This window comes from Notolepis coatsorum, assembly GCF_963971535.1.
Source record: "Notolepis coatsorum genome assembly, contig: SCAFFOLD_588, whole genome shotgun sequence".
Classification (NCBI taxonomy): domain Eukaryota; kingdom Metazoa; phylum Chordata; class Actinopteri; order Aulopiformes; family Paralepididae; genus Notolepis; species Notolepis coatsorum.
The window spans coordinates 95,047-108,407 of NW_028174836.1; the positions used below are offsets into that span (position 1 = coordinate 95,047).

Below are 13,361 nucleotides of genomic sequence, written 5' to 3' on the forward strand. Positions count from 1 at the left end.
GTGGAACAACCATAGAACTATCTAGTGGAACAACCATAGAACTATATGAGGGAACAACCATAGAACTATATGAGGGAACAACCATAGAACTATATAGTAGGGCTGCACGATTTTGGGAAATAATCGAATTGCGATTATTCGGACAGATATTGCGATTGCGATTAAATTTGCAATTATAATTATAATTTTTTTTAAGCAGCCCCACAGAGGTTTATTGTAAAATGTGGCTTGCATCTGGCCTACGCGGTGGGTCTGTTCGGGACACCGAGCCTGAAAAAGTTTCTTTTTACCTGGGAATCGATACCGGTACCCAACGGTACCTTTTTTTCTGTACTTTACTCTCCCTCTCTGAAGTCTAAACTTCACAACACACAATCTAAAACCCCTTACCTCCCTCTCCCAAACCGTTCCTACAACAATAACAACAACAACTTGCAAAGGAGATCTTGTATCTCAATGGGACTTCCTGGTTAAATAAAAAAAAATATATATATATATTTGCGATTTGCTAATTGCATCATTTCAAATCGCGATTTTCGATTTAAAATCGATTAATCGTTCAGCCCTACTATATAGTGGAACAACCATAGAACTATATAGTGCAGTGCTTCTCAAACTTTTTCTGTCAGGCCCCCCTTTGGCGGACCAAAATATCTTGGGCCCCCCCCCCCCTCACACCAACCAAATAGTCATGAAATGGGCCATGTTTAAATTTATTGAAATAACACCAATATCGTGACCTTTCAAATTGGCCCTATATTTTGTTTTCAGAGCTGTCATGGATGAAAAGCCAGCTTCACACAGATACTGTATGTGGTGCTGAATGGTATCAACACCTTAACTGCTGCATCATGAGATACTTGGTGGGCCATGAGATGAGATACTTGGTACTCAGCACCACACTCTGAAACTAGCTCTCTAGGTGGTATCAGATGAGATTTCAAAGAGTTCTTCCAAGAGTTTGGGTGGAGATGTGTCAGGAAGCTTTGTCTCAATGTTGTCTGTAAAGTTTTTTTTTATCCAGAGTAACTTGGTGATCCTTTTCTGTGTTTTATTAAATAATGATTTTCAGATTTTGAGAAATGGTATTTTCATGGAGAACAGTGCAGCTACAACAGATAGCACTTTAGTGTACATTTTCTGTAATAATAAAAAAAAAAAAAAAAATCTCAAGGCCCCCCCTGTCATGCTTCTGCGCCCCCCCTGGGGGGCGCGCCCCCCACTTTGAGAAACACTGATATAGTGGAACAACCATAGAACTATATGAGGGAACGACATATTTTGGTGTGCCCCCACAGTTTGGGAACCACTGGCTTTACACAACCTTCTGAACAGAGACTCTTTTGAATGAAAAACGTAAGTCCGGACGACCGCAGAGAGCGAGCCTATCTCAGGGTCATGTCTTGACTCTGCAACATGAGGATCTCAGCGGCAAGCCTTTGGGGATCCATCAGCTGAGGAAACATGTCCATGGCCCTGTCCACCACGCAGGTGTTAAAGATGGCCAGCAGCTTCTTCCGGACACCCTCTCTTTCCGCACGGCGAGGGCTGGGCGGCGTCCCCGGAGGTGGGGGCGGCTCCCAGTGTGAACCCTCCCCCGGCGTGCCGCAGAGAGGATAGGCCCCGTACGGATCCGACCAGTACAGCCGCTGCTGGGGGGGTTGGACCTTGACGCGCTGGAAGTCCGCAGAGTGGCCGTAAGCCACGTTGACCGGATACACCGGCGCGGCATAGCCGGGGTGACACGGGGGGCAGTAGGCCATCACTGGGTCCGGGTTGTGGCAGGTGCTAGCCGGGCCCATGCTAGTAGCATGTCGGCTGTGGTGCGACCCCGGCGGCGAGGGCGGGGGGGGGGCCCGGGAGCAGCAGCTACAGGGCGTGTGTGTGTTCCACGGAGGGGAGTGATAATGCTGCGTCACGCTCGGGCTGGATCTGCAGCTCCTGAGCCCGGCGCTATGGCGGTGGTCACCGTGGCCCCGGGGGGCATCGGGCTGGCACTCTACGGAACCCAAACCAGAGTCCAGCTGCTCCTGAGAGCCGGGCAGCACAGAGTCCGGGTCAGACCGGTGGCTAGGCTTCCGGGACGGGGCCCTCCTGCTGGAACGGTGACCCCCTTTGACCAGGATAACATTTTCACTCATTTGGCCTTTCTTCAAGGAGCCGCCCCACTGGTCCAGCGTCAGTTTCTGGGCCACCTCGTCCTCCAGAGAGAGGCCGTGGGCTGGCCCGGGACCAGAGCCTGAACACAGCCGGGCCTTCTCCCGCAGCTCGTCGGCCAGCGAGCGGTGAGATTGGCCGCTCCGCTCCGGATGATGGAATTTACATTTGACGCCGTAGGTGCACTTCTTTCCTGGAAGACCAACACATGCATGGAGCTTAGGAGCGCTGTTGATCTTTCACACCGTAAACAGCTGATGACGTTGTCTTGGAAAATATTATCATGTCCATAGCTCTGTTTAAATACATATTCTCTGTACACTACAGCCTTGACTAGTTAATATAGTTAACTAGTATACAGCTCAGACACTAGGGCGACAGTCTTAACAGTGTTCTTAAAACAACGGCCAAGGCCCGAGATAGCTTGACTTAGATATAGGGATGTTCGATATTGGCTTTTTTACCGATATCCGATATACCGATATTGTCCAACTCTTAATTTCCGATATCCGATACCGATATATGCGGGGTTTCCCCAACCCAAAAACACAACATTATGCATACTTTTCACAATAAATTAAATTGCTTGCCTGGGTAAATAAAGGTTCAATAAATGTAAACATTTAAAAAAATATATATATATATATATATTTTTTTTTAAACAGATACAGATAATTTCCGATATTACATTTTAATGCCAATATCGACAGATAATATCGGTAGGCCGATAATATCAGACATCCCTACTTAGATATGACATTTGGCCTTGTCTCCAGTCTTGTGTGAGACACGACAAAACCCCTAAACCCATCTTTGTTTAAATTTTTCTCATCTTTGTTTACCTTTCTTGTCATATTGGTTATTAATTTGTCATCTTTTGACGTCATGTCAACTTTGTACTTAATTGTAAGTCTGACCAGAGCTCTTTCTCACTTTCTGGTCAGACGCTTGTGTGTACACTTGTTTCTCTGATTGTAAACTGAGCATACTCTTTCTGTGGCCACAGAAACAGAAATAAACTATGTTCTATTTTTGATACAATTAGACTCATCTGAATTTCTACAGTTTCACTGTTTGGCTCATTTAAAATATTCCACAACATTGTCATTTGAAAGTGATTTCTATCATATCCCATTTGAGGATAGCATTGGGCAAAAGACCAGACGTAAAACAAACATGTCATCATAGAGAGGTGGTCTCACCGTAGGGACACGGCTGTTTCTTGGCTATTCTTGGAACCCTCCTGAGGAAATTGTCCAAGGTGGGCCCATGCCGCCCTAGAGGGTCATCAGGAGGCATAAACCTGAGGGGGGACATTCAAGCATAAGGACAACTGAGTGAAGGAAATCGATGATTTGCATTTGGTTTATAACCTATATAGATATTAGTTTTTTTTTTTTTCAACGAAATTACCATTTATACCAATGTCTTATACAGGATATACCCCTAATACCTGTTATCTAAAAACCTACACACATATGCTCCAGCTCGAACCCACCCCTCCCGGACCCCTCTTTGGATAGTACCTCCATTATCCCTCACTCCTAACCAGACACTACCATTATAAGCTAGCTTTTATTCTCTCCACCACTTCTAACCACATTGTCATTTTGGATTCATTGAGACCCAGAATTCTTGCTGTAGATATTTCTTGATAAATCACATCGAGATATGTAAGAAACCAAACTTTCCGGCACATTTTTTCCGGTTGAAACCAGCGTGATGCTATCAGCTTTTTAGCTACTGTGATACCCGATAAAACCAATCTCTTTAGCTGTGGATGTACTGCAAACTCAAAAACATCATTCAATAGTAATACAGAGGGGTGTACAGGTATATTCCAAGATACGAGTTTTGATAATTGTTGGGTCACATCTTTCCAGAATATCTTAACTGGTGGGCAGTCCCAATACATGTGCATAAATGTCCCTTCGTCCCCATTTGTACATTGGGAGCATTTGGAGTCTTGTTTAAGACCCATTCTGTTCAGTCTTATAGGAGTCAAGTATGTCCTGTGAATATAGTTAAGATTGATTTGTTGATGGTCCGGGTTCCTTGATGTAAGTCGAACATTTGCCCAGGCTCCTTGCCAATCAAAGTCACTTTCCAGGTCTGGATATATATCCCTCCTCCAGACAGAGTCTAGTTGGAGGGTTTCATACGAGGACGTTAGTAATTGATGATAAAAATCTGAAACAAAACCTCTCGATGTCTCTCTTTCATAGAAGAATTTGTGGTATCTGTGGTGTTCAATTGGTATGTCTAATGGAACACCGTGAGACTTCAAACATAGCCGTAACTGTATGTAAAAAAGCCATGTGGACCTGGTGAGATTAAATTTTTTGCATATTTCTCCATAACTACAAAAACCCTGTTTGTTAAAAACATCCCCTAATGAGTGTATGCCTTGCTCTTCCCATATAGGGAATCTTATAGGTCGTTTTTCAATTAAGAGTGCATTGTTGTTGAATAAGGGAGTATGATTGTGCCATTTATGTGGGTTAGGATATTTTTTTTGTGTTTCACGCCATATCCGGATCGCATGAGTAATTATGGGGCCAAATTTCCGTTCACAGTGCTTGATTGGTAGTTTAGTGTATGCTATGTCCTTCAGTCTATGTGGGGCTACTATGTTTTCTTCTAATTTTCTCCAGGATACTAATGCTTGGAGATCAAACCATGTTGTCAATGGTCTTAATGTGTACGCCTTAAAATAATGGAAAAAATCTGGAAATGCCATGCCACCGTCTGCTTTATTTCTCTGTGCGGTGGATCTTTTTATACGTGGTGGTTTGTTATTCCAAATAAATTTGTATGTGGAGGAGTGTAATCTTTTCCAGTAACCCTCTGGAGGGGGTAACGGTAGCATTGAACTGAAGAAGTTGATTCTAGGTAGTACGTCCATCTTAACTATTGATATCCGTGCCTGTACTGAGTTTTTAAGTTTTGCCCACCTATCAAGGTCGTCTTTGATTTTGTTTTGGATTTTTGTGTAATTGTGCTTCACCGTTTGTCTTATGGTGGGGAATATTTCCACTCCCAAGCATCTAAAATGTTTTACCATAGGTATCTCTCCTGGGAGGGTTATATCTTTTTTTGCAGGGGTGTTAAGTGGAAGGAAAGCCGACTTCGGCCAATTTATCTTAAATCCCGATAAATCACCAAAGTTCTCAATCAACTTGAGCAGATGAGGCAATGTGGTGTTGGGGTTTTGCATGAACAGTATTACGTCGTCCGCATATAAACTAATTTTATGTTGTGTGCCCTTGATTACGATTGGTTCTATGGATTGGGATTGTCTTATATATTGTGCTAAAGGCTCTAATGATAGATCGAATAGTCTGGGACTAAGAGGGCAACCCTGTCTGGCTGAGCGTGATACCGGAAAGATTTTGGAGATGATTGTACCTGTTGTAATCATGGCCAATGGGTCTTTGTATAATACTTTAATCATATCAATGAATCCTTTTCCTAACCCCATCCTTTCTAATACTGCCCATAGATATGACCATTCCAGCCTGTCAAAAGCTTTCATTGCATCCAGGGACAGCATCGCCTTAGGTATGGTGTCGTCCTTGTCGGCATCTAGTACGTGCAGTATTCGTCTTATGTTATCAGTGATCAGACGGCCTCTTATGAAGCCAGTTTGGTCCGGATGAACTAAAGACGTCATATGCTTTTGTAATCTGATGGCTAATACCTTAGAGTACAGTTTGATATCGGTTCCGAGGAGGCTTAAGGGTCTGTAACTACCGCACTTGGTGGGGTCTTTGTCTTTTTTGAGAAGGACTGTTATGAGTGCAATATTGTCGTTTTTATGGAAGTTCCCCTCCTTGACTGAGTATAAGATCATATTTAGTAATAAGGGTCCAATTATGTCCCAACAAGAAAGGTACATTTCTGGTGGGATACCGTCTCTTCCAGGAGCCTTACCACTTTGCATTTCGGATATGGCCTTCTTGATTTCCTCTAGTGTGATCGGTGTTTCTAACTGTTTAGCGTCATCCTCTGAAAGTTTAGGGAGAATAATTTGATTAAGATATGTGTCCATTTTGTCTTGATCGAAGGTCGTTTCTGATTTATATAAGTCGGAGTAGAATTCTTTGAATGTATCGTTTATTTTTTCAGGGTCTGTTTCAAGTACTTGTTGTGCTCTAATGGTAGTTATATCTGCAAATTTTGCATTAATTCTTAATCGCATGGCTAATAGGTGACTAGGTTTAGAACCTTGGGAGTACTGCTGTTGTCTTGTGCTGCGTATTTGTATTTCCGATTGTTGTCTGTATATGGCCTTGATCTCTTTTTTTAGTACGTTAACTTGATTTTCTAGTCGAGTTGAGTTGTTGTATTTTAAAGAATTAAATAACGTTGAGTAAAGCGTTTCCAGTTCAGACAGTTTTGTGCATTGATTCTTGCGCATTTTGGAGGAAAAGCTATCAGTGAAATCCTTGATCATTCCCTTTACCGACATCCATATTATTCTGGGGTCTTGCACCGAGTTTGCATTCTCCCGTAGGAATACTATAAGAGCTTCTTTGAGTTGTGTAATGAATTCCTTGTTATTAAGCAGCATCGATTTAAATCGCCATCTTGGGGCTCGGGAAGATAGTATACCAAATGTTACTTTTAGTAGTAAATAACAGTGATCTGATAGTGCATTGGGTATCATTTCCACTTCATATTTATCAAATAGTCTCGGGGATGCAAAGACATAATCTATTCTGGATAATGTGTTATGTCTCGCAGATCGACAAGAGTACTTTCGGGTCGTGGGATTAAGTGATCGCCATAAGTCATTTACACCTGTAATCTTCGACCAATCCTTTAATGCTTTAGATGAATTCTTTTGTTCGCTGGAAAAGGCGAGGTAAGATTTGTCCATCCTTGGATTCCAAATGGCATTAAAATCCGCACCTATTATAAATGAGTAATCGGGAAGGTCTAACATTGCATTGGTTAGTGTAGAGAAGAAACCCTCTTCGTACAAATTTGGGGCATATACCGCTGCCAACGCTATTTTCCTGTTATTGTGTACAATCATAGCTATAGTTATACGACCATCTGCATCAGACCATACTCCCTTTAATTCAATATTTAACTTACGTCTAACGACTATGGCTACCCCTCGAGTTCTCGTACCAAAAGAAGAGTGACTAATATTATGATATGTGTTGTCCGCTAACGTATCTATGTCTTTCTCTAAAATGTGCGTTTCGCTTAGTAGAGCTACGTCCACATGTTCTTTTTTCATCAGTGTGAGCACGCTTTTGCGTTTGTGTTGTTTATTTATCCCACCAGTGTTCCATATCATTATATTCAAACTAGCCATAATCTATACATGTTGTTGTGTAGTTTTTGGTAATGCTTCTGGAGTGCGAAGCTACAATAGATGTACATCCAATTATTGAGGTCCCGTTGAGAGCCGAGCTTAAAAACATATATATATACAAATAAAAATCCCCTTTTTCCCCCTCTCCCAGTACAGGCCTGTGTTCCATAGACACATCCTCCGCGTATGACTCCCTCCCTTAGGCCACCGGATTGCCCAAACTGAGCTTTGTAATCCTACTCTTTCTATGCTAATTGCCATAGGATCTAACATTTTCATTCTAATTAAATAGAATGTCGCTTTTGGTCTTGCGCCTTCCCTTAATGTACTAAAATATTATGAAAAATGAAAAAAAGAATACCTTCATTGATATATTCATTTGAACCTTCTACTAACTTATGTAGGAAACATCAGAAAAAGGAAAAGATTGGAGACAAACACTAACACCTTAAAATGAAGAAAAATAGAAAAGAACAATGTAAGATAAAAAAGGGAGTGAGAGCTAAAATAAAACTCAACGTGGAGAAACCACTAAAATAAAATTGAATACAGAGATAAAAGAGAAAAACAGAGACTTTTAGAGCTACATTGTGCCAATCTCTAAATCAGTGGAGTGATTATTTAAAATATTAGAATAACCTTGTTGTGCTCATACATTTAGATGTGGCTGATTTTTTTTAAAGCCTTATTAAGGCCTGATTAAACTTCAGTCAATTGATCATATGCTTATACACACCGGATGTTAATGTTAAAGTTGCAGGCCTTCGTTGTAATGGTGCATTATATTCTAGAAGGTTGTAGAATACCCTAGTATATACGAACAGACTGCTGTTATGTTCCAGAATGATCTTCCTACCCAGGGTTCATGACTACTAGTATTTTCGGGATATTCCTTTGTGTTCCAGAGCAGTCGAGCGATGAGCCCAGAATATTCCAGATTGTTCACAGTGTCAATGATAGATTCTTGTCTCCACGGAGACCAGAAGTCTGTAAATATAATGCATTACGAACCATATTATACACCTTGTGCCTTGGTGTTGCCGGCATGCATATCATCTGCTACTTTTGTTGAGTCGTGGTAAAGTCATTCTAATAAAATTACTGAAATACAAAGAGAAAGAGAGAGATGAATAGGCTTATCTGGTGCGAGACAGTGTTGCGTTCTGCCCTGGGGGACCTGCTCCATGTAGATTCAAGTATTCCTCGGCGTCTTTAGGCGTGCGTATTCCTTCCCTCCGGCCGTCTTTTCCCACGATCGATAATAGTGCCGGGTATGTTAGCCTTGGCCTGAAGCCACTCTTGAACAATTTCTGCATCACCTCCTTGTAGGGGAAACGCTGAGCGATGGCCTCTTTGCATAGATCTTCGTAGATAAATATTGAATTTTCACCATATTTCAGTTTCCCCCTTTGGTTGCGTGCAACTCTGATGATGTCATCTCTTATTACCGTCTTGCGCAGAGTAACAATGATGACTCTTGGACCGTTGCCTCTTTGTTCTCGAGTACCGATTCTGTAACATTGGTCCACTATCGGCTCTGATAGATATTAGTTTTAAGAGGACAGTATCAGTCGTGTATGTGTGTCTCCAGACTGTGCAGACAAAGGGCCTTTATCAGCTGCCGAGGTCATTATCACCACAACAGAGGAGTGTGTTTGAGTGGGGTGAGAGGCTGAGAGGTGTTTTAATATCAACATCGCCGTTGTCACAGGGAAGGGAGATAGAGAGACCGAGAAATCTGGGTCGTAGGTCAGGAGAAGTAGCGGTTGCTAGGGGCGGTCAGCCGTTGCCAAGGACTATCGTTTACAGCTGTGAGTTTCTTGCCGTGTAAGTTAGATTCAGACACGAGGCGGGGAGGGGAGGACTGGAGGGCCACGACATCACTGGCTTCGGCTGACAGGGAAGGCCTTTGGACAGCTAGGCCGCACGACCACCGAGCGGGCTGACAGGAGAGAGATCGTTAGAATAATGAATTAAGACTGAACAAGGACAAGGGGCGACAGTGGCTCCGGAGGTTCCCGGTTCGATTCCCGCTCCTCCCGGGCAGCGTGTCGATGTGTCCTTGAGCAAGACACTTAACCCCTAATTGCTCCCGATGAGCAGGTTGGCACCTTGCATGGTTGCCTCCACCGTCGGTGTGTGAATGTGTGAGTGAATGGGTAAAAATGTGAGTAACAAATTGTAAAGCGCTTTGGATAAAAGCGCTACATAAAAAAGCAGCCATTTACCATTACAGAACAGGGTTACATCTGATTACGAGGCTTTGTTTATGGAATAAACAACGTTTTTCCAAGAAAGGTACCACGTCTGCCCGTGTCGAATTGTTATGATTATGGATTGCACTCAGGGGGATGACAAAGATGTACAGCCAGTATGAGAAGGTCGACTTTAGAGAGAGAAATAAACACAACGCAGAAACTTCACGAACACAGATGCTAAAGGTGATACTGGCTGATTACAGAAACATCTAACAAACTGAGGGAGGACTTAACGTATAGTATATGGGCAGTGATCCATACAGTCTATAGCAGGCAGGGGTCAGCGACCTTAGGCACGAGTGCCACCATTGGCACATGGTATCTTAATATAGAAATATAGCACCATACAGAAAAGGAAACTCCTCTTTCTTCCCTACATTACTGCATGAGGGATGTCTACATTATGTTGATCCACCACAATAGAACACATTAAATAGCTTACATAAGTCTAACCAGCCAACTTTAATTTATGATGCTGTAACTGAGTGGCGAGACTAAACAAAAAATCCTAAAACGAAAATGCTCAGACCTGTAGTTGACTAAAACTTGACTAAAGGAAAAATAGATAAAGGTGACTAAATATGATGAAAACGAAAAAGAGCATTTGAGACATGACTAAGACGAAAACTAAAATTCAAAATAGCTGACGAAATTAACACCGACTCTCATCCCCATGCCGAGTTACCGCTTTCATAGCCATTGGCAGTTGGCAGCACAGCTTGTTATTTATGGTAGGTTGACTGATATTTCAGGGTCAGAGCCAATCAGAAGGGTCAGTCTGTTGTTGTTGTTTGCCGAACATTGAGTGTTAAACGTCAAGGCTGAATGTGTCCTGGTATGGCAAGCAAGCATCTCATAAAGACGGCAGCATTCCTGCATAGCTCTCTTCTATAATTATGAGAGGAAAAGGTTTATTAAAACTATTGTTATGCACATTGCCTATATGGATGGAATATAATTACAGGTCTGTTGGAGATTTACATTTTGATGTGGTGTCATAATTTTACAACGGTTCCCGGTCGCGGCTCACGGCGCCGTGATGAAGTGACGTCATCAGTTTGTGACGCTCTGTACCGAAAACGTAGTCCATTTCCGGGTTTTATTCGGCGTGGCATTATGACGTGATTATGACACGCTACTTTTTATTTTGTGTTGATAAACCAATAAATGACTCAACCAGGATCATTTCAATTCGATGCTAAATAAACTTTTACGCACGCTTAAAATGTGCCAGATTTTATTTTACATGCATTACATTTTTATCAATATCTTGGCAATTTTTTGTGCTAGAATGAAACGGAACAGATTGGGAGGAAGTGACGAAGGAGGCGGAAGTTACTGCCAGAAAAAAAGAGTAGAACAAGCCTACACATGAGCGAGAAATTCGTCAGACAGTTAGTAGTTAGTAGTTAGACTTTTATAACAGTAGTAGTAGCAGTAGTAGTAGCAGTAATAGTAGTGGTAGTAGTAGTAGTAGCAGTAATAGTAGTTGTAGTAGCAGTAGTAGTAGTATTAGTAGACGTTTTAGTAGTAGTAGTTTGAGCTATCCTAGGCTAACTGTTCTGAAGGATCAGATTAAACCGAATATATATATTTATTTATATATATATATTTAATTGTATTTGTATATCCCCTGATATCCCTTGTATATTCCTTGTACAATATGCATTGAATATCCCTTCTAGTCTACTGAACATCCCATAATAGTCTCCATTCTACCATTGGACGAGACCTTGGTGCCAGGTCGCCATACCCCTCAGACCAGGTTCAATCGTACCGCTCAACATGTATGGACAAGTCCTAGTTCCGCGTAGGAATATGTCTACCGCACCACTAATGGTACTATTTGTTCATAGTGCGTATATATACTGCGCTATTAAAGTAGAACTTTCTTTTTAGTCCAGTTCATTACCCTCCAACAGAGTGACAGACGCAAAAGCCTCCCCGCAAACCACGTGTGGGCAGTAAGGCCAATTCGGCCCAGTATCGGCATTGAGACATCGTGTATATTAATATTTGAATAGTCATATTTGGCACTATATCGTCGAGTTGGACGTATTCTATTAAGCTAATAATAGTCTATTCATATGTAGTGCCTCGTGCGGTAAGAGTTCTATAGTAATCAGCACCCCCATCGTTTCGGGCATCAGCTGGACGCTTATCCAGGGTGGTTGACCCCACGTGAAGCTGCACCCGAGGAGCTCCAGGCCAAAGAGCGAGTGGACCTGTATATTGGATTATTCTACCGACGACGGCTAGCCTTCCCCGGCTTGGATTATGCTTTGAGTACTTTGATTATTCTATGGATAAAGGCCAACACTGTGGTGTGTTGGAAATACCCCCCCCGGAGAGGACGACAGGTGAGAAGACGCTCTACACGACGAGGTCGCCTCACGTCTCTCCATCGTGGACCGGAGGACGCCGGCCACAGAGAGTCCAACTGCTTTCATCTGTGGATCGAGGATCGCTGGGCACCGGGTCGCACGACTGTGGGCTCTCCCAGGATACCCTCGGCCAGACGGGATACAGCCAGACTCTACCCCCCCCCTCCAGCTGTCCTACAAGCAGTCGGAACCTTCCCCTAGTGTATCCAGCTATATAATCATTCAAGTATCATTGCTATTGTTCCCTAAATATTCCAGGTTGTATATTTGCTTCCTGCGCAATCAGAGATTGGACATTCGATATTGATCTACCTACGAATACTCATTTGTCATAAAAGTGCATACTATTTCAAATCATAAATGTAATTAAGTGATCGTTGTACATACCTTTTGCTATGTATTATTAATAAACGCAGACTTTCGACTTGGTACATTTGTGTTGGATCCGTTTCATCAGGTGGGAGTGTTTATCATAATTATTTATACCTAGTACTGGGTGGCCAGAGTCTAAAGTACAAGAGGTAGTGGTAGTAAGTATCATATCTAACAATACAGTCAGGGAATTGTACCCCTCAGTTACACTAACGTTGACGATCCATCTTTGGTTGGTGATGGTGTGTGAGGTTCGCCTGTTCCCTGGACCTTTAATTCCCTGTTCTCCTCACCTCACCAGCCCCCACCCTCGCGATGTTTTACTCTCCTCTGCTCTTCACCCGCCCCCACCCTTGGACTACCTTTCACAGCTGTGATAAGTTATGATTAGCGCCCCAGAGGGCTTTAAATACCTGGACTTCCCCTCCAGTCCTGGTCGGGTCGATCTGTATGCTACCATCTACCGCCGCGCTCCTGGTGAGACATCGTCATCGCTCTCTATTCTTCCACGGGAGGATTCCTTTGTTCTCACTGGGAGACGTTGTGCCATTCTGTATGCTGGTTCTTTGTTCTGGACTCTGTATCCTTTTCTGTGTTCAGTGTTCATGGAGTTCTGGACGTTACCATCACCTGCCGCGTCTCCGGCGTGAGACGAGGTGCCAGCCATCGCCACCTGTCGCCGTTTGCCTGGAGTGGGACACAGTCTGCGCTCTCTAATTCTCTACGGGAGGTTTTCCAGTGTCCCACTCCAGACCCCAAGCCGGCGCGCTCCAACTCCAGACGTTACCATCACCTGCCGCGTCTCCGGCGTGAGACGAGGTGCCAGCCATCGCCACCTGTCGCCGTTTGCCTGGAGTGGGA

The 13,361-nt window shown here is 43.1% G+C and overlaps 1 protein-coding gene across 1 annotated transcript in view; it reads right to left on the bottom strand.

Annotated features, from left to right (window-relative positions):
* Nucleotides 1-1,385: 1,385 nt before the first annotated feature.
* The window catches only part of LOC311247457 (endoribonuclease ZC3H12A-like), a gene marked incomplete at both ends in the record, with an annotated part of 30,052 nt that continues 18,076 nt past the window's right edge, over nucleotides 1,386-13,361 (bottom strand). Inside the window, 2 exons of the mRNA XM_084338498.1 lie at nucleotides 1,386-2,350; nucleotides 3,360-3,460. Coding sequence (XP_084194624.1) covers nucleotides 1,386-2,350; nucleotides 3,360-3,460 — 1,066 coding nt within the window. The remainder of the gene's footprint in view (nucleotides 2,351-3,359; nucleotides 3,461-13,361) is intronic.